The sequence below is a fragment of the Prionailurus bengalensis genome, chromosome A1, assembly GCF_016509475.1.
Source record: "Prionailurus bengalensis isolate Pbe53 chromosome A1, Fcat_Pben_1.1_paternal_pri, whole genome shotgun sequence".
NCBI classification, from domain to species: domain Eukaryota; kingdom Metazoa; phylum Chordata; class Mammalia; order Carnivora; family Felidae; genus Prionailurus; species Prionailurus bengalensis.
Genome location: NC_057343.1, coordinates 24264342 through 24290284, shown reverse-complemented (window position 1 = coordinate 24290284; position 25943 = coordinate 24264342). Strand labels below are relative to the sequence as shown.

At 42.5% G+C, this 25943-nt stretch overlaps 1 protein-coding gene across 2 annotated transcripts in view; it reads right to left on the bottom strand.

The window, feature by feature from the left end:
* Positions 1-20194, bottom strand: part of HTR2A (5-hydroxytryptamine receptor 2A) — a 57444-nt gene extending 37250 nt beyond the window's left edge. Inside the window, exons 1-3 of one of the 2 annotated variants that reach the window (XM_043578784.1) lie at positions 19557-20194; positions 18382-19116; positions 15392-15592 (exon numbers count right to left, since the gene is read on the bottom strand). In XM_043578784.1, the coding sequence (XP_043434719.1) occupies positions 15392-15592; positions 18382-18793 (613 nt within the window). In that variant the 5' untranslated portion in view covers positions 18794-19116; positions 19557-20194. Of the gene's footprint in view, positions 1-15391; positions 15593-18381 lie in introns of both variants that reach the window. The other variant, XM_043578782.1, reaches the window with a different exon arrangement.
* Positions 20195-25943: the final 5749 nt, after the last annotated feature.

Genomic DNA, 25943 nt, shown 5'->3' with positions numbered 1-25943 from the left:
AGAGACTGATTCAGAGAGACCAAGTAGGTTAGCAGTTAGGGGCTAGGGTAGGAGGGAGTGTGGAATAATTGCTTAATGGTCAACTTCTGCTTGGCATGGAAGCTTGGAAATGGAAAGCTGTGATGGTTGCACAAGATTCTGAAGGTGAAACCGTGAGATTAGATGCTTAATAGTGAAATGGAACCTTGGATATTAAAACTTGGTTTCGAAAAGTACATGCCTTTGTGACCTTAAAAAAATGAAAACAACAACAAAAAAAACCTTGGTCAGATTTGATTAAATAGGAAAACAGTGAAGAAATCATTTGGACAAGAGTAAATGCACCTGAAGGAAATATGGGCAAGTGAAACAAAGTACTAAACTAAAAAGTAGACAATCATAAGGACAGAATATAGTAAATGCTATTAAGTGCCAAATGAATGTCCTGAATATACTACTGTTGGTCAAAACTAGAAACCACAGGGAGATTGCTAACACAGTATGCATTACCAACATGAGGGAATAACTTGTCTCTGTTAAAACCCTGTAACAGAGCCTGTAATGGAAAAATAGAAAAACATCAAAACAACGTTATGAAAGTATTAGGATATAGAATCACATGAAGGGTATTATCTTTGCTAAAATACTTTCTACGTGGGAGACCGATGAAAATAGTTCTAGGATTGAAATTGCAACTGTTTTCAACTTTTTTTTTTCTTTAAAGAGGAAAGCTATTGCCTGGCTCAAAACCTTGTGTATATTAATAATGACCTGTTAATTACCTATTGGAGTTTTGAGCCATATTTTAGAGCTATATCAGTTATACTCGATTTTAATCTGGTGAATTCTATCTAATTTGAGCTAAAATGTGAAGAACAGCCAAACTGGTGGTTTAGAGATAATAAATTTTAATTAAGCTTTACTTGGGCTCTCCCTAAATATTCTCCTTTGATACCAAGACTTCAGGGTTCAATTTTACAGACTTTAGGACTGTAGTCCAAACTTGGCACTTCACGAGTACATGGACACAGCCCACATGCTGATGAAAGCTGGATGGTAGCCTGGGTCTCCTGGGTCTCCATACCCAGCTCATCCTGCCGGTGAAGCTTCCTACCTGGTTGATGCTCAACTCTGAATGTCAGTGTACCATGGACAGAGGGGCTTGGTGCTGCAAGGCCGCTCTAAAATGTTGAACTTCTTGCTATGAGCCACACCCATCATCCCTACTCTCCTTCTTTTTAACTTTTAGGGGTCTTTGACGTGGTGAGAATTATTTCAACTTAGAGTAATTGGACCTTAAGCTTCTAGCATGTATTAATGTGGAACAATCTTCCTAAAGAACTCTGAAAGCAATCTGATTCTGACTTCTTATTTTATCCTTGGGAAAAATCTGTTAAGAGCCCCTAAACCAGTCAATTTTGACCTGACAAACCAAGGGATATCAATCGTAAGACCCTATCTTTTATGATTGCTCTCTACTGAGTTCTACTTGAAACTGGATCTGGGCTAAACAAAACAAAAAACCCCTTTAGATTCGTTACTCCTCACCTGCTCTAATTCTGTTTATATCCTGTTTTGCGCTGCTGAGCCACTGATTGGGTTGCTAAATAAGCGATGTCTTCTCTGTCTTCAATCTTTATGGAAAAAGAAAAGCAAATCATTCTGAAGCTAGGCTATTTAGCATTACTCTTTCAATAGGGTCTGTAAATTAGTCACCCAAGAACCATCCCCATTTCAAAATAATTATGAAGAGCTGACACACTTTCCAGATAGGGGAAAAGATAGTTGGAGGTAACACTGTCTGGGCAGGCCAGTAAGTGGTTTCAGTGCTCTCCTCCATATTTTGACATACAACTTGTTCTGAGCGTGATTCTGAAGGTTGAATGCAGATCTAGAAATAGAATTCTTTGCTACAGGAACAAAAGCATCTTTGTTCAGAGGCTTGCTGACCATTCTAGGTATTGAGACCCAAGAGTAGAAAGTGGAATTAGAAAGTTAGGATCATCAAAATGTAATTTAATTCTAGACAAATCCCATGTAAGATGTAAAATTTTCTAAACCCTTTCAAAAGAGCTCCAGGGAAATTAGGTCTTAATTGTATTTTACCTCTTAAATTCTGGTAATATTACTGATGGGTCGTGATATCTGTAAAATATCATGATCTTCCTTTAGATGTGAGAAAGTACTTTATTACCTTGACAGATTTGAAAGGAAAACTGAGGAAATCGGGATTGGCTCATTATTGGTCAGTTTTGCAAGAAATTAGTGACTATCTACTGTTATTAGTAAAGAACACAGACCAGTAAGACCTGCCCCTGCCCCTCCACCCCCCCTTGTTAAAAGCCTAGTATGTTCTTCATGGTTGAACAGCTGTGTACCAGTGGAAATGCTGACCTGGTTCTTGACAAATACGTACAATCTGAAATCTTAATACGTGTAGTATGATACATGAAAATATACATAAAAAAAATTCAAATGCCAAACTGATAGTCCGGGCAGTGCTTCTTGAGGTATACCAATTCCTGGGCTTCTCTGTTCCTATTGAACCAGACGATCTGGGAATGGGCCCCAAGCACGTGCATTTTACAGTAATTTTAAGGTACTTCCATTGTTACAGAAAAGTCGTCCTTCAGACTCAAAGGAAGTTCTCCTCCAAGGGTGGAAATGGTCTTCAGTTATGGGTTGTCAATTTTGTTGCACATGGTTTCAGAAACCATGAGCATGAGAATGCTCATGAGAATGGCTACATGCTACATGAGAATGGCTACTAGGGATGCTTAGAGAAACACTTTCACAATTCAGTCATCTTCTTTGAGTCTTTCAGTTTTCTCTAACAATCCAAGTGTTTAGCTAAACCATAAAATACCTCAAAATATGCAGATGAGCAAGTGGTGGCTATGACAGTTCACGGAGAAAAGGGCTGGGTGGGGGGCGGTTCTGATCACCATACCCAGAATCTGAAAGTTTTCCATTCCCTAGAGGAACATTACCAAGTCACACTGTTGTGTGACTGCTGTCAATTTTACGAGAAATCTAAGTCAAAAATGAAACCTCATTAATAACTATTTTTTGCTTGACTTAATAAAGCTCTCCTGCTGAGTTTAAAGCACGAAGTTATAGAAGAGACCAAAGTGTGACTTTTAACATTTGCCTGAAGTTAATGTAATGCTTATGGTAGGTCTCTGCTGCTGCTTTGACCCATCTTGCCAAACCTGTTTCTATGGTAACAGACCTTACATCTGAATACTGAAAAAAGCTACGCTTGGCTAACTGAGGTCCTGTATGTAAAACAGCTGGCATAGGGGACCTATTACTTTAAATATGACTTGGTATCAGGGAAAAACTACAAGGGCCTCTGAAGAAACCCTATTGCTTTCCCTCCCTTTGCTTCCCTATCCATTCTTCTGGGTCTTCCTCCATCCTTTTCTAGTTGATTTACTTAGTTGAAACAACATGATTGAGTTCCTATATATGGGTAAATACACTTTGCCTTTGTCTCCTAGGTGTTTGATTCCTTGATAGGTGACTTTAGGAGACCAATCAAAAGAAATAATGTCTTCAGGCATACGTCGGGGGAGCATGTGTGTTAAGCCAGAATGATAGGGCAGACTTGGTGACTTTTCATCATGGCATCCAAAAGGTAATGCCTCAATATATATCTAAGAATGGTGATGTCTGAATAGTGATGGGAGCCACAATAGAATGCTGGTAGGAATGTACAGGAAGGTGCTGGGAACTTAGGTAGTTGGGAAATGTAAGAGGACCCTCTCCTTTCCCTCTGAGTAGAGGAACCACAGGTACATGGTTTATAGTACAACATGGGCATTTATGAGGGGTTCATTAGCCAGTGTGTAAGGCAGACACAATAACCACTGGGCCAAATAAGACAATCAATGAGCATCAACTTTCTCCCAGACAGGGTGGAGTATCTTTCATTGGATGAAATGAAATTTTAATTAAAATTAAAAAAAACAACAAAAACAAACAAAAAACTAGATGGGGTAACTGCTGTATCAGAAGCAAAAAGGATCCCTGAGTAATCAGATCTTGGGTTCCTATATCCTGAGTGGTTTCCAAAGTTCCTATATCAAATGTGTTTACTAAGTGGTATCCTTAAATGTGGGAATTGGTCATGTCTTAACTATCTGAGTGTAGCCTGTAAATATGATTCCTCATATAAACCTTCACAGTGATTCTTCTGGGAGATAGTAAAGGAACAGAGGAATGTTTTGAAGAAGAGATTAATCTGAATTAAATACATAAAAGAATAGACAAGGAATGAGAAATCTCTTTGAATCAGGGTTGTGTAGACAACCCTAAAATTCCTTTGATTAAAAAACAAAACGCACAGGTCAAAATTAACTGGAATAACCCATGTAAAGAATGTACACTCATTAGTAATTCACAAATGGAGGACAGCAGATGGGATCTGGTTTAGAAAACGCAGAACTTGAAGAAAGGGCCAAACCAGAGCAACTGCAGCGAAGGCCAGCAGGGTTTAGAAGGAACAGCTTGAAGTGCAGAGTCCAAGGAGAGACAGATGAAAGGGGACTGAGGGGCCTTGTCAAAGGGCTGAAATCTGAGGGATCTTTGCTCGGTACTACTCACTTGCTCCTCTCATGCCTGTGCTCCGTGTTGAATGGTAAGGTGAGGTTCAAGGTTACCCCAGTGGGTTCTGGTCAGGAAAGGCAGAAGAGATGACAGCGACTTTGTGTTCTCTGTAGTCCGAACTGCTTGACTTTCACATTGAGAAGGTATTTACATATTACTTGAGTATATTATTAAAGCCTTCCAGATACGGGAAATGAGAAAGGCTTTGGTGACCTTGGGAACAATGAATGAAAAGGAGGGCGGCCAAAGCTGGATGGTGCTTTGAGGGTGAACAATGTGACAAGATGGAACAAGCAAGGGTGGAATTGTTAAGGAGCTAAATCAGGATGGGGAGGAGTTGAAGACACTTTGGGGAAGGACAGGAAGTAGAGACAAAGTACAGAAGAACATGGATGGTCCTAGAATGCCTATTTGGAAATTGGAAATGGGAAGTAGAAGTGGGGAAAGGGGGAATTGGGCTTGATGGCCTTTTCTTAGAGGAGAATGGGATAAGGTTATCTATATGGAGAATGAATGTCTGAGGTTGAGAAAACTTAAATAGGAAAAGACTTGAAAGATCCACTAGGGACAAACCAAAGCACTGACCAGAGTGAGGGTCCAGGCAAAGTCGGAAACCAGGGATCTATGGTGCCATGAAATTCAGTGGGCTACTTTCTCCAAAAGCTCTTGGTTACGTGGGTGCAGCAACAGTGAGGGCTGGTGTTCTGAGTGATCCAGGGTTGGAGTTTTGTTGGGCCAACGAAGAAGCAGGTACTAGGACATGAAGGGTGCTGGTGATAACCTATCAATCAGATGATCTACCATAGTCTCTGACTGGAGGGTTCCTACCATCTACCCCAGAAGGAATGGTTAGACGTGGAAAAAGTGAAAGCCTCCGTAACCTGAAGTTTCCTGACACAGCCCGTGGGCATGGAGGGGCAGTATATGGATGCTAGCCCTCTGCTTTAAATGGCCAGAAGTGGGGTGCTTGGGTGACTCAGTCACCCAAGGCAGAGTGGCTCTTAATTTCAGCTCAGGTCATGATGTCACAGTTTATGGGATGAAGTCCCATGTCGGCCTCCATGCTTGGGATCTTCCCCCCTGCTCTAGGCCACCCGCACCTCATGTGCACACACTCTCTAAGTAAAACTTAAAAAATGGTCAGAGGCAACAAAAGTCTGAGTCCTGTCCCTCCTTTCCTTCCTCATTTTCCTTGAGGGAGTGATTAAAAAGAGCAAAAAAGTCTGTAAGCAGGCCACAGCAGCAGACAAAGTATAAGCCCTTCTTCTTTACCACCAAAATCAGTTGTTAATGTTCTCACCAGTTTCCAGTAACCCTGGAGAGTATATGCTAAGTGTCATTTTATTGAGCATATTGTCCCATAGCTGTGGCTGAGTCTGCCATGCAGAAAGAAGTCAGCTGTCAGTCTGGCAGGTTTTGAGCTGCGTGGACCATTAAATGGCTTCCTATCCATGGGCGAGCATCCTGGAGGACAATCAAGGACATGTCCTCCAAAAGCCTAGCCTTTCTGTGGTGTTCCTAAGTATGAGAAGCGCTGGTCAGCAGGGAAGAGGTCCCTAAATTCTGCACCTGTGGACAGAAAAGGAAAGGACTGTGGAACTCAAGGGATAAGAGAAGGTGGGTTGAGTGGGTAGAGGCCCTGCGGGGGCTGGCCACTTGGCAGCTTGTCTGGCACTGTGCTCCTCTTGGGAAGGACAGCCATCTGTGTGTGGCTGTGAGCATCCCTGTTCATGGACACTGGCCCACTCACCTGCAGGCTGAGGTGGTGCCCAGAGCTCCTGGATTAAGACCATGCAGGATGGCAGAGGCAAAAAAAAAAAAAAAAAAAAAAAAAAAAAAAGTTGGGGGGGCAGTTTCACTTCACCCAGGAGATGAAATGACTACAGAAACCAACGGGAAGGAAGATGTAGATTAGTTCGTCAGGTTTGCCTTTGTGTCCTGGTAGGTGCTAGCCTACATTGTGATCTCCCAGCAGTGGGAGACAGAGCAGGTGACCCATTGGCTTCCTGTCCTGGTTGCTTGAGTCTCTGGACCCCACTTCCTGGGCTGACTCCTGGCAGTAAGGGAGTTGGGCATAAACCTGTCAGGTCCCAGAGGAGAGAAACCCAGGCAGACTCCTTAGATACTTGGTTTCAGGCAGTGGAGCTGGGAATTGGCCCCAGCATAAAGGCCAGCAGAACACTGGTGTTGAGCTCATTTGATTCAGTTAATTCAGTTTGTATTTTGTAAGTTTTTGTTTTTCCCCAGAAGATAGGATCTGATAGAAAAATGAAGCATAGTTCACTATTGTTTCTTTTGGACCTATGTGCATATGGCTTTTTAAAATGACAAATGCTAGAATTTTATTAGATAGTTATATTTGTTTCTATACATTCAGTTCATTTCATATTGAATTGGAGTCTTCTTACAAAAACACAGAAAAGTAGAAAAGACCCAAAAGATACACAAGTATACCACCCAAAAGTTCTAGAAAGTTGATTAAGCTAAATGCAATTTCAATAAAAGTATTTTTCCCCCCCCTGGAGCTAGATGAGATTTCTAAAACTCAAAGCAAGTGAAAATGGTCATGGTAAGTCTGAAAGAATGAGGGAGTTGATATAAGATAATAAATGCTATTATGTATTCTTAATCCAAAATACACCTTGGGTAAAAGAATAAACAGATGAACAAAACAAGTCCAGAAATAAACCCAAATACATATATGGGAACTCAGATTATGATAAAGTGGCATGTCAAATCAGGGGAAAAAAGGCATAAGTAGCAATGTAGAAAGAATAAAATTGCAGGTTAAATTCTCTAAATATCTCAAAGACTTAATCTTCCATTACTTTTATTGATTTTATATTGTTAATAACTTAGGCAATTTTAGTAACTCAAAATTCAAAAGACCTAAAGAAGAAAAGAACATACCCAAAAACAAAAATCCCTGTGGTAAAAACCACCAATGTCAAGTGACCAGTAGTAATGTACTGGGAATACATAGATCAATCCTGAAAAGAGACAAAATGCTAATCCCGATAATTTGTTAGGAAAAAACCCCAAGAACCTTACAGAAAGGTTTACATGTTGTAACACTTAAGACACAAACACTATATTGACTCAATCCCTAAATGTCAGGACATAGGTACTATTACTGTCATCATGCTTGGGGAACCTATGGTACAGAGAGGTTAGTAAACTTGCTCTGTCATAGGGATTAGGAGCGACAGTTAGATAGCAATACTCCAGGCTTTTACTTTATAACCCAGATCTGTGGCCGACTGACCATACCAAACAAGATAGAAAATTGTCTAAAGATACTCAAAGTCCTATACAAAATATTAAGGCTACACCGAGATCCTTCCACTGTCCCTCAGTTTCTTTATCAATCTGCACTAAGAAGGTAAATTTTTGACTTGCTCGAAGGCAAGAGGTTGTACCTAGTGGCCGAGGCATTTAATTTGAGGATTTCTGCCTGCTGTCAGTTTGTGAAAACACAGGTTCTGAATACCTGTGACACAGCTGGCCTTTCTCCTACTATAAAAGTAGTAATGTAGAGAATACATAGTCAGGCATAGCCTTGAGGAGGGAGGCAAAAAATCTTTCTTTTTCGATCCATGATACTAAAAAATGATTCCATGAGCTGCAAATAGATTTCTGAAATGCAAGAAAAAATTTACATAGGTGTCTTTGCCTGTCACGTGAATGACTATGAAAAAGAGTCTATTTCACTTTTTCCATCTAACCTATACTTAGACTTGTTAAAGACAGCTGGGGAATAAAGTATTTTCTCTTGTTACATGACATTAGCAAGGCAATCATTGAGGGGAAAGGGTTTGCTTATTTTATATGTTGTAGCGAAGTCATGGTTGCCTCTGATCATGGGAATTGGGTTTATGAAGGGATGATGAAATCCAAAGAACCCTGGGATCATTCTTAATCTAATGCCTCAATCTTTTCTGTCATCAATTCTTGACTCAAAGAAGCTCACAAATAGAAAATGCAATTGATTTGTAATTACGTTCATTTGCCTCAGAATTGGATGAAAGCCTTGGCAATGGCAAAATGACCAAGCTGGTAGCAGTAAGTAGGGGAGGCAGCAGCAAATCTCGGAAATGCCAAGTGTAGGAGAAAACGAGCTATCTAGGCTGTGGTTCCCAAGGTTTGCCGTATGCTAGATTCGAGCCAACTTGGAAGGTCTGCCACCGTCTCCATGAAGCCCCTCCCATGCCACAGATGGAAATGTTTCATTCTTCATCATCATAACAATATTTGGGACAAAACTATACAGAAGAATACAAGGGAAAATACAATAATCCTGCCATTTTTTCCCCCTAATTTCACCTTGTTGGCAAATGTGAAGTCCTCAGATTCTCCTTGCTAATAGATCTCCATAAATTCCTACTTTACCAGCAGGGGCTCATATCGTCCACACCATGCTGAAATCTTTTTTCACTTAGAACCATGGCCAGTTTTCCAGTTGAATATCCAATAACCCCACCTCTGTATTCTTAAGAGTAATTAGGATAAAAACAATACAACAAACCATAATCCAACCTTCTCTTCTGCTACTTCCCAAGACTGCTGCACCTCTTAATATTGTAGGCATAGATTCTTACACCTACTTTGGTTTTTTTTTGTAGAACAGATGATCTGAAGTAGGTAAAATTCTAATAACTTTGGCTAGACTGTCCAAGAGCAATTCATATTCACACAAATGTGAGTACACGTGGAAACACCTAGTGTGGTGCCCTATTCATTTTAACTTTGAGACAGGTGAACAATGAGACAGGTGAACAATGGTAATGCATTGTTTTAAGTTACAGTTCCGTGACTATTACAGAAGCTAAGCATTTTCCAGTCAATTTATTGTCCTTTTTCCTCCAGCATTTATCATCCATTTTGTTCCTGTTCATATTTTTCCTAGTTTTTTTATGGGTTGTCTTTTTGTTTTTCAAAATGTAGGTACTTACTGTAGGTTGGAAATGTCAACCCTTGGTCTCTTCATACACACAGAAATTTTTCTTTTGACTGTTCATATTGAGTTTTTAGCCATAAAATTTTTTCTCAGGTAGTCAGTTATGTCTGGATATTGACAGTTTGTGCATTTTTTTGACTTAAAAAGCTATTTCACTACTTAGTGCTTTTAAAGTTATGGAAAAATCTGTGATTTTGGCCTCAGGGTGAACGAGGAAATGAAACAACCTTAGAAGGATTATTTATGATATATTAGTAGAAATATCAGTGAAATGATTTGGGATAATGAAAGGAATGGAAAAACCAGCTAATCCAAACTGCTGGGATGGGGTGAAGGAAATGAAGGCCTTGTACAATTGAGTAAACCTAAGAAACAGGGAAAATGAGCTACTACAAAGGAAAGCATATGAAATAGAAGAATAAAATTGTCAATTGTGACAGTAACATAGGCTGAATTTCTTCCTCAAAAGGCAGAGGTAGGCAGATGGTGGGTTAAACACAAGTTGTGAAAATATAAAAGGAACAATGACAAAAATGAGAGGAGAAAAGATGCACTGGACAATTTCAAATGAGGAAAAGGTATGGTAATAGTAGTTTGAAATAAAGCAGAACTCAAGGCCCAAAGCCTTGTCTCAGGAGTTAGGGAGATCAAAAATTGGAGTTAGGGCTACCAAGGCAGCCAGGATTTCAGGAATTAAGATTCAGGAGTGAAGGGAGCACAAAGAATGTATTAACGTTATCCACTTCTGCCAAGTAGTCATATACCAGTTAGAGGAATAGACTGAGAGCCTGAGTAACTGAAGAGTCGGCAGCAGTCCTTAAAGTGCTGAGAAGATAGGTGATCAGAGTTGCACAAAATGGAAAATGCTTGAGGCTTTCATTTGAAGTCATGAAGGACTATACCCTTAGGTATAAGGGTAAACTAAAAATAAGTGCTTATGAAGTCAGACTAAAATAAACTCAATCCCTGATTGGATTAAGGGGATTATTGTAACTGCCTGCTGAAGCTAAAGAACCCCTGTCAAGAGAGAATATTCACAATTTTTCTCAGTGTCCAGTATTAAAAAAAAAAAAAAATTACCAGGCATACTAAGAGCCAAAGGGAAAAAAGATCCCAGAAAATAGAAATCCCCAGGTAACTCAGCTATATAGACACCTGTGATTCAGTATTTAAGAAAACTGTTAAAAACATGGAGAATTATTCCAGAGAACTAAATACATACAAAAGGAATTTGATGGAAATATCAAAACTAAAAACACAGTGAACTATTAAGGCTATAATACGTAGGTTGAACAGCAAATTAGAAGTAGCTGGAGAGAGGATTAATAATCCAGAAGAAAATGCAGTAAAACTGCCCAGACTAAAGACTTAAAGATGAAAAGTAGAAAAGTTGAGTCCTAACCATGAAAGTTCCACCATCCATGAAACTGGAGTCCAAGAAATGTGTTGGGGGGAGAGAATGTGGCAGAAGCAGTACTTGAAAAGACAATGGCCAATAGCGTTGCTAAATTAACAACAGACATTGAGTAACAAATACAAGAATAGATAAAAGGACCATGCAGGACAAAACCAAAGCTAAACCTCATGTACGCCCATCATAGTAAAATTGCTAAGATACAAAGAAAAAATCCCAAAGCAGCAAAGGGTAGCAAGAGATATGGTGGTTTCTAAGGAACACCGCTAAGTCAGCTGAGTTCTCACAATCAAACAAAATCCTAAAAGCTAGAATTTGAGAATGCCACTTCTAAGTTGCTGGAAAACTAGAAACTTGGAATTATTGACTGGGCAAAAATCCTGCTTAAAAAAGACAGCAAAATAAAGGTGTTGAGAATAATAAGCTGAAAGAAAACTACATACTTAGGCTAAAAGAAATTCCTCAGAAGTAAGGAATATGAAGGCCAGCAGAATCATGGAAATGACCAAAGTAATGAACAGCAACAGAAATGGTTAGTATATGGGAAGTAGGGAGAAGAACACTTAAGTCCTAGGGGTTTTAAAAGGATTCTTAAAATTAGGAAATAGGACGGGGTGCCTGGGTGGCGCAGTCGGTTAAGCGTCCGACTTCAGCCAGGTCACGATCTCGCGGTCCGTGAGTTCGAGCCCCGCGTTGGGCTCTGTGCTGACTGCTCAGAGCCTGAAGCCTGTTTGAGATTCTGTGTCTCCCTCTCTCTCTGCTCCTCCCCCGTTCATGCTCTGTCTCTCTCTGTCCCAAAAGTAAATAAACGTTGAAAAAAAAAAATAAAAAAAAAAAAAGGAAATAGGAAAAAATAATAGGAAATCTAGGGGTACATGGGTTAAACTATTCCAAAGGTTTTCCACTATCCAACAAATACTAAGGTAATTTGTGTTGTACTCTATTAGGTAAAAAAAAAATGAATATTCAATCACTAAAAGGATTTAAAAGAAATAACAAGCTTATAAAGGGAATAATGAATGAATAATTCTTGATGAGGCCACTGAAGCAAGGATAGAAACCAGAATATAGAATAATTGTGATAGGGTGCCTGGGTGGCTCAGTCGGTTGAGTGTCCAACTTTGGCTCAGGTCATAATCTCATGGTTCGTGAGTTTGGTCCCTGCATCAGGCTCTGTGCTGACAGCTCGGAGCCTGGAGCCTGCTTCCGATTCTGTCTCCCTCTCTCTCTGCCCTTCCTCCACACATGCTCTGTCTCTGCCTCTCAAAAATAAAGAAAACTAATAAAAAAAATTTTTTAGAATAAATGTGAAGATACAAGGAAAAATAACTGGGTAAATTTAAACCCAAACACTGCATATATGGGTTACACAAATTATAAATGGAGTAAATACTCCAATTAAAGGTAAAGATTGGATTACAAAGAAAACTATTTGCTGCTTAAAAGCAATATACTTTATTAAATCAAAAAAGTAACAGTAGTAAGATGGAATAAGATAGATCCAGAGTATGATAACCAAAAGGGAACTGGCATAGCTATACTAAGATCAGTTGACTTTGATGTTAAGGCAAGAATTGCATTTAATAATAATCAGTATGAAAGAAAATTTTAACTTTGTAATTACTAACCCAAGGCAAGGTAGAAAATGTAAATAACCACTGAAGAAAGGTTAGGGTTGCAATTAAAGATAACATTTGAAAAGGTAGCAGGAAGAGAGATTTAGAATTAAATTCTATATAACTTTTAAAGAATGTTCCTACTTAAAGACCATGGTGGAAGGGGGGAGTAATGCCCCAAATTTACTTACTGTAGCTAGAAAAAGAATCTTTCTAAGAAAAACTCACTAACAAGGTCCTCCAAAAACAATTTCGTTTAGGAACGTATTGCAGGAATGCAAGGGCAGTTCAAATTCAAATCTAGGAAGAAAACAAGATACCAGTTTTTCCCCTTCAGTTTATTGATCTATCAACAGATGCTGAAAAGGCTATGTTCATTGGTACAAGAACCCTATGACCCAGTAATTGTGCTACGAGGCATTTATCCGAGGGATACAGGTGTGCTGTTTCGAAGGACACATGCACCCCCATGTTTATAGCAGCAATATAATAGCCAAAGTATGGAAAGAGCCCAAATGTCCATCGATGGATGAATGGATAAAGAAGATGTGGTATATATATACAATGGAGTATTTCTTGGCAATCAAAAGAAATGAAATCTTGCCATTTGCAACTACGTGGATGGAACTGGAGGGTATGATGCTAAGTGAAGTTAGTCAAAGAACCCGTTATTTTGTATACACAAAATTCCATCTCAACTAAGTATCTAAATGTAAAATAGAAATGGAAACACAAGAAAATTCAGAATAGTTAGGCTAAGCTCCTTTGGGTTCTTAAGAATTTTTTCCCCCAACTCTCCTCTACTCAGCCTTACATCTCAGACCTGTGATATAGAGCCTAGGTAAACTCCATTTTTGTCTTCTTACCTGCCTTCCCCCACCACCTTGTTGGAGGTCTTCAAATACATAACTTGGTCCATTCAGTGCTAAGCACATAGTAGCTATGCTGTAAGCATGGCTTCATTGATGATGACCCCCTACTAGCACTCCCACAACCTTTGCAGGCTGCCTTCCTCCTGGAGTGATGGCTGAATGGAGTGATGTCGTCCTGTGCAACCTCTCTGCACTTGATTTCCTGTAAGGTGCTTTAAACGTTGCCGGGTTGGTAGTCTTTGCTCAGAAACAGCCCTTACTTCTAGTGCTATTGAGCTTGACTAAGATGGGGCAAGGGCCGTTAGTACAGCAGAAGGTAAAAGATGGGTAGTGCTCCTAGTGTCTGTCTCACCAATGGGACAGTGTACAAGGGTAAAACTAGACTATAGCATGGTTTACTTCATTTGAATTATTGCCTACTTTTGCTAATTACCTCTTGCTATTTGTTTGTCTTCCTCAACCCTAGTTGTACTCTTAGATTCACCCTCCCATAGAAGAATTAAATCACAATGCTCCCCAGGGGTGCAGCTGGGATTGAGAGTCACTAGTCTTTCTCTTGAAAGAGAATGAGTCTAAGATGGCATAGATGCAGAAACAACAAACTTTGGTAAAGCAAATATGGTTTTATAAAGAAGGTGGTCATTCAGCAGTAAGTGCAGGGCTTGGTGCCAGAAGGGTGGGAGTCCCAGTCCCGCCATTAGTTGGAGAGCTGATCCGGCAAGCCCACAAGACCTTTCATTGCTCTGGCTCCCTAATTGATCAAATAAGCTTAATGAGATCTATCTAGTTCAAACTGCAATAGGAAATTTAAAATGGAAAATAGAAGACTCTACACAACTGAAAAAATCATGCAGATTGTTAGCATTTCCATCATAATTTGGCACGGTCCTATGTGCTAGCTGTGGGAGTCCTTTTGGCTAACTGTGCAGGAGTCTTTTCACTTGTTGAACCCTAGTTCCCTCATCCATAAGATGGAGTTACCTATTCTGCAGAAGAATCTGTAGCAGCAAGGCAAACAATAGGAACTCAAAAAAAGCCCATCCTCGTGTTAGCTATGAACTAGGATTTCTATTACACGCTGTGGGGTAGACTCAAGCCTGCTATCAAATCCCATAGTCTCTCATGTTAGTAGATGCTGGTACCCATGTGACCATAAGCAGGTGCAGTGTTATTGCCTGTGAAGTTCTGCAGCTTTAAAGCAAACCCCGGGGGAATCTGGTTATAAACCAAGTCTGCTGAGGTGACAGGTGCAACTGACTTAGTTACCTGGGAGCTGCCCCTCTGGCTTCCATTACCCAGGCTTTCCTGTTTGTTGGGTGTGTGACAGAACATCAATCCTGGTGAGCGGTGAATGTGTGTGATCAACATAAGGGGGTTGAGATCTTCTGGGGTGTGGTGACATAACAGGACCAGGGTTTACAGAGGCATGAGGCAGGCAGAAACGTCTTGACCCTGAGCAAGTACTGCCTCTGCAAGTCTTCTGTCCTCTGCCTCTGAGTTACAGAATCCAGCACCTTTCCCCAGTCTCGAGAAGCTGTGTGTTGTTCAGCGTGGGGATCTGTAGTCTTAAACTGACCACAGTCTGGTGATGACAAATGCTGAGGTCTCCGGGGGAATTGTAGAGAACTGAGTTCGAAAGTGTGAGATGGGGAAAAAGCATCTGGAAGTGGCTTTGGCACAGTTAGGTCTAATTTTGGTGCTGTAGGTATGTATGGTCTTAACTGTGAAAGCTTGACATTGTCAGCCAGTGACGTTAATAGACTTTGCTTCCTAAAGCAAACCTGATAATGACTACATTATACCTTCTCTCGCAACAACAACAGCAAAAAAACACCCAGAGATTCAGCGTGTCAGGTTTCAGGGCAACAAAACAGGACCAGTCCCTCTGGAAGGTGTGACCTGTCCTTTCAAATGAGACCCTGAAATCCTGTACCCAACTTACCCACTGATATGGTCCAAACAGCAATTATTTTCAGGAATGCCTTAGTTCTGGAGTTGAATCGGCTGTGATGGATGGGATTCTGGATGGCAACGTAGCGATCCAGCGAGATGGCACAGAGGTGCATGATGGAGGCCGTGGAGAAGAGCACGTCCAGGTAGATCCAGACAGCACAGAGTTTGCTAGGTAGAGGCCACCGATAGCCTGTGATGCAGAAGGTTAGCGTTAGTAAGGGACCTCTGGCCTCTTGGTGGGTGGCACTTACCGTGCCGGAAGGGTTTCCATTCCGGGCAAAGGCACAGGTGCTGGCAAAGGGCAATTACCACAGATTTTCAATATATTAAAAAGCCTTAAAAAAATTGTGTTTACAATAAGCCCATACTGGCTGAGGAACACAAGGTTTGGAAATTTCTTGTGGCTGCAGTTAGGCCAGGGTGTTGTGGTTAACATGGGTTGTCTTCAAGGTTTCTCTTGATCTATCTCCTCTGCCTAACGGAATCGACCTTTATTGTCTTTAATGAGCTAGCAGCCTCGATGTATTTTGAGCCCCTCTATTGAAGCTCCTCTTGTAGTGCACTGCCTTCAGTTCACCTCTTACACATGTTGTAGGGTCCCGGAGGTTCGACCCACCTGCGAATCACTAGAACCCCTCAGTCTTCCACAGTGATTGCTTTTGGTGGTCTCCCAATCAATGCTATTGGTGTGAATGAATAAATGATTAAAAGGTCCAGATGGGCAATATTTTTATTTGGAAAGACAAAGTAATTACATAATATTTGGGGATGTTTAACTCCAGTTTGGAATGTGCCTGTGGGTAGGGGAAACCTGCAGAAAAGCACGGTGTTCTTGCCCTGACCATTGTTTCAGGGAAGTGGCTCTCAAACTTGAGGGAGCCTCAGAATTTCCTTGATGGGGTCTTAAAATGGTACTGCCCGACCCCACCTGGAGGTCCTGATGATGTGAATCTGCAGTGGGGCAGAAGGGTCATTTCTAACAAGTCACCAGGTGGTGCTGCTGGTCGAAGGATCACATTTGGGCAGCCGCTGCTGCCGGCAGTGGTTGTCAGCCCGCCCCCCCGCACTTTGCAATCAGCTTGGAGAGCTTTTCTCTAGGGTCCCGGGGCCTAGGGGTGTGGGTGGAGGTGGGCCCCAAACAAAGTGTTGCAAATCTGTCCCTGATGATTCCAATATGAAGAGCTCTGCGGGAGGAGGGTCCATAAGGCATATTTGAAGTGCCCTGTCTTTGTTGGAGAGGGATTCAAACAGGTAAACCTGTATTGGTTTTGATAGCTGTGTAAGCAGTGATGTTGCATCTGTGTGCTTGTGAAAAGGCAAGTTCTAAAGATTGCCTTTCTTTGCGATATTCCAGACTCACAAAGCTGAATGAACTACATTCGCAAACAGACTGTGAAAATGCCATCACCTATATTTAGGAAAGTAAAGGGTGCAGGATACCAGCCTAACATAATGCTGTTCACTCTGATTATTTGGAGGGGGAAAAAACCAACAAGGAAAACCTAAAACAGGAGCGTCTTCATTTGCAGTGCCTGGAGGGAAGCCCCGCTCGCTCCGTCTGGTCGGAACTGATGTTAGCCTCTGGAGTTTGCTCTGCAGGGAGGAGGCAGTTGGGGCGGGCCTAGTCTGGTTTCCGAGGCAAGGATAGGGAGGGAGCATTTCCTCACCCTGCGGTGATGGGTTCGGGGAGAGGTCCAACTCCTGCTGGAACAGGCTGCACGCGGAGTGGCCGCCGCCAGGGGGCGCAGTTGGACCCCGAGCGGGAGGCCCTGGCCAGGTCCTAGCTTCTTAACCCAGCTGGCGGGTGCCTGCCCCCCACCTGCCACTGGGGTCACCCCCCGCCCCCGCCCCCGCCCCGCGCTGTGGTTTTGGTTCCCTGACAGAACCTCTGGGAGTCGTGCGCAACTCCCGGAGTTCGCCTTCTAAGGGGGTGGGGTTTGAGGAAGCCAGAACCTTTGCAGCCTGTCTGGGAAATGACGGCGAATTTAATGAAATCATCCCGGTGTGACATTTGAGTGGCCAAACGGAGGCTGGCCTTGCAAGGAAGCATTATCGACCCTGTGCAAACCGGCGCCTGCTCTGCGTTGCCCATCTCCCTCCTCTTCCAGACTCGGCGCTGGGGTGATACATATATAGCCCCTAAGACCTGGCCAGAAAGATCCCCTGTTACACTGACCATAATGTATTTCCAGCTCTGAGTGACTGTGTGCCTATGTCAGTCTAAATATTGTTTTAAAAAGAAACCCGGCTGTATTACTCCTGACTTGAAAACCTCACATTCTGCTTTCTGCTGAAGCCGTCCCAGTGTTTGCTGACTTGCTAAGAGGTCTGACTCTTTGAAACTGTTGGAGACAGCAGGATTAATGTCTTCCCGTTTGTTTTCTACCCTCCAAACCAGACGGGAGGAGTTGGTGTGGCTGTGTTTTTAAAGAGCGGAGGGCATAATTCAGAGGCACACTTCCGAATTAGCTTCTCTGGGTAGGAACAACTGACACTGGAGTAATTCATTTATTCTAAAGGAGAATCTGCATATTTTAACATCACACCCGCTGCACCACTGAGATTGTCTCTGCACATGTTCTAAGGCAACTGGGAAGGTTTTACCACTCCAGTAGAAGTGCTGAAAACTGTGACAAAGATACCACAGTGTTTTGTCCCGGAGGCTGGAATACTTGGGAATCTACAGAAGTGAAAACCAAGGGGATTCAGAAGGACAGATTACTGCTTTATGACTTCTTTGGGGGCATTTAAAATTACTAGATGAAATGTACGTGTCCCAAAGCCCCAAACTCTCCAATAATAGGTTGTCAGATCGTGTAATATGTGAAAGTTCACTTTAAATTTAACGAGTATGACACGGTAGACCCTTGACTATAAATAAACCCTGGTGTTGAGTTTGTCCCTTGAGCCCCAGCTCATCTCCTCACATGCACATGCTATTACCAGGGTGGGTATAGCTGGGAAACTAACGCCACTCACCATACAGGATGGTTAACATGGACACGGGCATGACAAGGAAACCCAGCAGCATATCAGCTATGGCAAGTGACATCAGGAAATAGTTGGTGGCGTTCTGCAGCTTTTTCTCTAGGGACACTGCCATGATGACGAGTATGTTTCCAGCAATGGTTAGAATAATCACTACAGCTGTCAACAAAGCAGACCAGTTTTTTTCCTGGAGATGAAGTAAGGAGAAGCAGGGTGGTGAGAGGCAGCCCTCACAGGAAAGGTTGGTTCGATTTTCCGAGTCCACTGTCCAGTTAAACGCATCTGAAGTGTTAGCTTCTCCGTTGTTAAAGTCATTATTGTAGAGCCTTGTATCGTCATGTAATTGCACTAAGGAGTTTGTAGTGGAGCTCAAGGAAGCATTTTCTTCAAAAAGAACATCCATTGCTAAGCCGGAATTTGTAGCAGCTGAAGTAAAGGAAAACTAACAAGTCAGAGCCTCAGCCCGCCATTCATCTTTCTCTCCTCACGCTCTGTCACACGGAAGCTGGTGTACATGCTGGGCTCCTTGGGTTGCCTTTTTTCCCTCATGATCACAATGGTTATTGAGGAACTGCAGTGGCTTCTTCTGTTTCTTTCCTTCACAATGTTAGGGGAGGCTTGTTGGTTGCATTTTTTTTTTTCCTTCAAAGCAAGGTCAAAAAAGCAGAATGAACTTTTTAACAGAGGTTGCAGAGTTTTGAGGATTCAGGAAGAAACAAGGTGATCCTGGCCAGAAAAGAAAAGTTTGGTGATTACCAGGAATCTCCCTGAGCTCTATCTCATTCTGTTGGTTATGTTGATCACACTAGTTTAGCCACAGCAGTATTAAAATAGCATGCAGTCCAAAACAGTGGGGCGGGAGGCATTCTACATTAAGAAAATCCATTAAAAATACATCCAGTGTTAATCCCATAGTAATTGAATCTAGTTGGGGTTATAGTTCTAAGTCTGAGGCTGAATGTCGGGAATTTCCCAGCTGCTGTCGGGAATTTCCATTTGCATTATTCTTAGTTAATAAAAGAAGGAAAAAAAAAAAGTCTTAAGCAAAGATCAGACAACTTTCCACGCTAGCAATTCTCATGGAAATGGTAACATTTTGGCCAAGCACGATTTCAAGCCAGAAAGAAAATTGTACGGCAGTAAAATACAGCAGCATGAGAACTTACATTTGTCTTCAGGGTTCCCACGTTAGACATACTTTGCTGTTCTGTGACTTGCCGCATCTCTCATGGTAATTAAGCGAGCATAGAGTCCCTTCTTGAGCATCGACCAGCATAATAGGATAGTAATTTGATTTCTGTTTTGCTGACTTCAAAAACTGCATGCACGAGTAGAACCACTTCCAGCGCTGCGCGGTCTGTGTTTGCTGGCTCTGCCCCCACTCAGCTGGGTTACTCCCTCCCTGTGCGGCTTGCCTGAGCCAGGCACACGTTGAGAAATCATTCATGAGCCCCTCTCAAAGTCGCACAAAAGAAATCCCGCAGGAAAGTAGGGAGAGCTGCCTGTGCCCAGGGATTCGTGGTTTCCACGGGAATGGACCAGCTCTCCGGCTGCCTTGTTCACTTCACCAGACCTCCCTCTATCTGCATGTCATAAACTGCAAGGTAGCAACAGCCAGGGAGGGCGGACCAAAGAGGCTTTTTTTTTTTTTTTCTTTTTCTCTTGTTTCTCCTTTTTGCTACATGTTAACACTGGGAAGTTTTCTATTGTTAGAAACGGGAGAAATCGCCTTCTGTACAGATGGCTAAAGCAGGTAAGCTGCTCTGTGGTGTTTTTAGGGTGAAGAGCTAACATAAATAAGACTAGAAAATGGCATATCCCGGGAGCGCTGTAAGCATGCCATGCTTCCGTCCAGAGCCCGTAAGCGCTTATGCCCGAAGCGCAGCTACTGACGTCAGTGACTTGGGCTCAGAGTGGCCAAGCACCTCTTGGGCGATACTCAAACCGTTTGTAGCATTTTTAGTTCTTAAAAGCATAACACCATTCAACTAACTTACTTTGTCCAGACTTGTACCGCCTAGAAGTAATTAAAAATCTCACATGTGGAAGACAGAGTTAGTTTCTCAGAGAATTTTGAAGGCCTCCTGCCTTCCTTGTAAACCAAACAAAATGCGCCTTCTATAGTTTCTAAAGAAAGCAGCTGTATGGCAGACGCAGAAGTGTATACATGCATACACACGCTATCTGCTTATTTTTACAGAAGAAAACAGGAGTCTTTGCTGAATAGCACAGTTTTCTCGGTTTCTGTCCATTGTCTTCACGTTGTCTCTGGACACATTCCATCACTTGAGTCCCTTCAACATGTCTTGGGACAAACCTGTACCTTCTTAGCAGATGGTTTCTCTCAGCTCTTGACTTGGACATTCAGCTGCCTGACCCCCTTCGTCTGTGCCCTAGAAGACCTTGACTCTGCACCTTTCTCCCTACCCCGTGCCCACTTCTTGGTGCTTATCTCCACCCATTCTCTTAGTCACAGAATCAGCATCTCTTCAGACAGCTGGCTGTTAGCAAGACTCTTTGTTTGTTCTCACTGCCAGAACTTTGTCCACAATGCCACTTGGGTGGACTCAGATGTCCTATCCTCCGGCCCATGCCCTACAAGCTTGCTGGGCTGGAGCGTCTCCTTAGTGGGAATTTTCCCTTTCTGCCACCCTCCTCCCCCTCTGCATTCCTCAGAGAAGGAGGGGGGTGATGCCGGGCACCTAGAGCAGGCAGCGGAGAGCCTGGGCTCTGGGTCATGACTCCTTGGTTTTGAATCCCAGCTCCTTGGCTCAAACAGCAGAGCCCTGGACAATCCAGCTGTCCTCCTTGAGACTCCGTATCCTCCCATGTAAAAATGGGATAATTGTAGTACCTCCCTCAAGGTGGCAATGAAACTAAAAGGAGGTCATGCATATAAATAATTAACCCAACATGCTTAAAGGATGTTGTTAATGTCCGTGGCTTCTATTAATACTAGTGTTGACTTTATTAAAACAAAATTGACCTCACTCCCGATCAACTTGTGCTTCCATTCGTTCAGTCTCTCCCTTGTGAGGCACAACTCGGGTCTCTTCTGCCCCCACCGTTCTCACTTCCCAGGCCTGGATTCCAGTTTTCTTCTATAGGCAGCCTGAGTGCAAGTGAACTTGCAGGTTTGATCCTTTTGAAGCCTCTGTACTTGCAGTTCCCTGTGTCTGGAATGCTCCCCACCCCCCTCCTAGTATCCATCTGGCAAATTCCTACTCCATTGTCAAGGCTCAGTTCCAGAGGTAAGTCCTCTGAATCCCACTGTTGACACTCACTACCTGTGTGACCTTGAGAAGCTGCTTCATCTTTGTGCCTGAATTGCCTCATCTGTAAATAGGGAAAAATAGTATCTACCTTAGATAATTGATGTCAGAGTTAAAATGTACCAGGCATGGGGTACCTGGGTGGCTCAGTCCATTGAGCATCCGATTCCTGATTTTGGCTCATGTCGTGACCTCTCAGTTCATGAGTTTGACGCTGCATTGGCTCTGTGCTGATGGTAAGGAGCCTGCTTGGGATTCTCTCTCCCTCTCTCTGCCCCCTCCCCTAAATGTGTACGTACGCATGCTTGTGCATGTGCACTCTTGCTCTCTCTAAACAAACAAAAAATCACCAGACACGTGTAAACTTAAGAGCTCTGTAAAGGCTAGTTGTTGGCTTACAGTAATCAAGCTTTCCATGGCTCTCCTCCCATATGTAGGCCCCTTCAGCTTTCTATTTTATCAGGTCTCACATTGCATGTAGGCAAAGACTAGGTTTGTCTTGTTGATGGCTGTACACATAGTGCTTAGATTTGTTTGTTGAAAGAAACGTGTGACTAATACCTGTTCACATGTCTGTCTTTATTAAATGGTGAACTTCTTACCTATCTTCAAGGCTAAGCATGGTATCTCCCGCTGAATTTTGAAAGAATAAATGAATTGACAGCCTGTATTAAAAGCAGAATCAGGGGAAACAAAGAATCTCTAGTTCCATTTTCATTACTTTGTCCAATGAGATACTAATTTAATCTTACTCAAGAAGGCAAAGGCAAGTGTGATTGAAAAATACTTTGTTACAAAATTAAAGCTTTCTGATGATACATTTTGTTTTATGGATTACTGTGTTTTTGGAGAAATCTGATCTCAGGCTTCATGTCTTCATGAATAGGTAGGTTTGCAATCATGGCAAAGCCAGTCCATGAATTTCTTGGTGTACGATTTATATTGCAAAAATAATTGTCAGTAGCCTTTGGGGTTATTCACAACTGTATGAATACTTGTGCAAAACTCAGAGCCTTGGCTACTGTGCTTAAGCAGAGCTTGTGTATTAATAGGGTGGGGGTGAGATTTGGTAGGAATGGTTTCTTAAAGGTCAGACACTGTTGAGTTGGGAAGAGGGTTGTAGGTTGGCTGCTATGGTGAACACTGATGTGCAGCCCGGCTTCTCCTTCAGAGGTACTCGTTTTCCCTGTTGCTGGAAGTGTTGATAACTGATGGCTCTCAGTGGATTCTCATTGTGAAAATTAACCTCCACCAAAGAGGCCATTTTGGCCATAGTCCTGCCTCTCCCCTGGAGTCTCCTGTGAGAATACAAAAGTCTGGCTCCCTTGCCTCGGGACTGGACGATGCTGAGGGACCATCCTGATATACCAGAGCCTCCATGGCATCTGCTGAGGCCTCTGTTGGGACTACACCATAGTTAATCTCCTCCCTCTCCCTTGTCCTGCCTCCCTCGCTGCCCTGCAGATACGGATCTGGAGCTCTAGGCATTCCTTCTCGTGCACACAAGTGTGTCTCTTGCACACAAGTGTGGCTTCTTAGGGAACCTAAAGCTTATATTTAAAAAATAAAAAAAAAATTTAACGTTTATTTATTTTTGAGAGAGACAGAGTGAGCAGGGGAAGGGCAGAGAGAGAGAGAGGGAGACACAGAATCCAATGCAGGCTCCAGGCTCTGCACTGTCAGCACAGAGCCCGACATGGGGCTGAACTCACGAACCTCAAGACCAGACCTCAGCCCAAATTGGCCACTTAACTGACTGAGCCACCTAGGCACCCCTGTACGGCCTATATCTTTTTCTATTACTTATTTTTTTAATCGTCCCATTTTATTATTTTTAATATAATTTATTGTCAAATTCGCTTACATACAACACCCAGTGCTCATCCCAGTAAGTGCCGTCCTGTATGCCCATCATGGGTGGGGGTGGGGGAAGAAAGGCCTATATTTTTAAACCTGTGTTTGTTTTTTTTTATTAAAATTTTTTTTCAACGTTTATTTATTTTTGGGACAGAGAGAGACAGAGCTTGAACGGGGGAGGGGCAGAGAGAGAGGGAGACACAGAATCGGAAACAGGCTCCAGGCTCTGAGCCATCAGCCCAGAGCCCGACGCGGGGCTCGAACTCCCGGACCGCGAGATCGTGACCTGGCTGAAGTCGGACGCTTAACCGACTGTGCCACCCAGGCACCCCTAAACCTGTGTTTTTAATGCTCACTCTGGATGAGCTTATTTAGAGAAAATAGAAAAAAAAAAAAAGTACATTGATGAATATACTATTCTCCGGGCACCTGGGAGGCTCAGTTAAGCCTCCGACTTTGGCTCAAGTCATGATCTCACGGTTTGTGAGTTCAGCCCCACGTTGGGCTCTGTGCTGACAGCTCAAAGCCTGGGGCTGCTTCAGATTCTGTGTCTCCCTGTCTCTGCCACTTCCCCCCCCTTGTGCTGTCTCTCAGAAATTAAACATTATAAAAATACATTATTCTCATAATCTAGAAGTTCTTTATTGGACAACTGGCTTTACTATATACTTCCACAAGGAATTTAAGGCCAATAACCCCCAAAAGAAACTTCCTTGGGGCACAATTACTTGAGTTCCTAATTGGGCCTTCTTTCAGGATATGTTTTGCAATGTTCTGCTTATTCTGGAAGGGTTCACCAAAAGATGATTGCCTAAATCAGATGTTGACTTTTTTTTTTTTTTAATGGTTGCAGTGGTATTTGCAGCCTTGAATTTTCCTACAGTCAAAAGTGAGTGGCTTCTGAAATATGAGTGCCTTACAGGTATTAGTAGATGTGTGAGGGAAATTGTTGAGCAAGTAAATCGGGAGTAGAATGCATCCTATTGCCTCCTCTTAGATATCTGCAGTGTACCGTAAACCTAACATATGCAGTGAGGGACTGTGCAGTGAAGAGATTTGCTCACAATTACCTTTCTCAATTCTGATCTGTCCCCCACAACACTCATTTCAGGCCCCTTTCATTCATGTAAGGAATGTAAAACTAAAATGTAAAGATCATAAGCATGTAGTTCAAGTTTTGAGCATCTACTGGTGTGACCATCCCACAAACAAAAAAGCCACCATTGCCATCACTTCTGAAATTTCTCTCCTCCTGCTCTTCTCACCTTGATTTAAATGGTAACCTGTAGTATATACTGATTTGGGTTCTGGCTTCTTTTGCTCAGCAGTATGTGAGATTTATCCATGTTGCTGTAAACTTTCTGTGGATCGTAGTCTGAAAAACTGTTAAATGACCTGTATGTTTGGGAAGTCATTTATTTCCTCTTGTTCAAAGACACCTAGGCCACATCCTTGTTGCAGTCTTCCTAGGTTTCTCTTCAGGGCCATGTCAACCTTCACCTCTGCTCAGTGGACTATGTCTGATTTTATTCTGAAATGGCTGCCTAGAATTCTTCAACTCTGTTCTTAAGAATATATCCTTGAGATTTAGGCTGTCCAAATCCTACTAATAGTCTGAGAATGAGAACAATTTTCTTTAAATTTTTACTTAGAAAATTTTTTAACATTTATTTTTGAGAGTGAGAGACAGACAAAGCATGAGCAGGGATGGGGCAGAGAGAGAGGGAGACACAGAATCCGAAGGGGCATCCAGGCTCTGAGCTGTCAACACGGGGCTCGAACCCACGAACCGTGAGATGATGACCTGAGCCAAAGTTGGCTGCCCAGTGGACTGAGCCACCCGAGTGCCCCAAGAACAAATTTTAACAGAAGATTTCCCAAATGATAAATGATCCATCTCTTCCTTTGGATGCTCTAGTTCTCAGGTTTAGAACAAACCAGACCACTTGATGACTGCATGCTTGAAAAGCAAGGTCTTAAGTTGTCCTCCCTTACACCATTGACTTAGGTCAAAAGAAGCAATTACTTGGAATTAGCTAATCACTGTTCTCTGTTAAATATTTGCACAGTGGTGTTTAGTTTAACAATACTCCTAACAGAGAACCTTTGAGTGCTATGTCAAGCCCTGTTGTAGTGCTGAGTAGAACATTGAAGATAAGATTCCTGCCTTAATTCATAAACTTAAATAGTTGGTGGCAGCAAGTTGGAGTTCAGGGGTATAGGGAGGAGGTATAAACTTGGTGATCCGTGGCATTGTGGTGGTACTTAAAGTATGAAACTTGGTGGGAACGCTGAGGGAAGGAGTGGAAACATAAGGGAAAAGAGGTTTGAGGGATGGGCCCTGGATTATTCCAATATTTTGACATTGGAGCAATCTAGGGGGGAGCTACTCAAGCAGAATGAGTAGCACTCAGTGAATTAGGA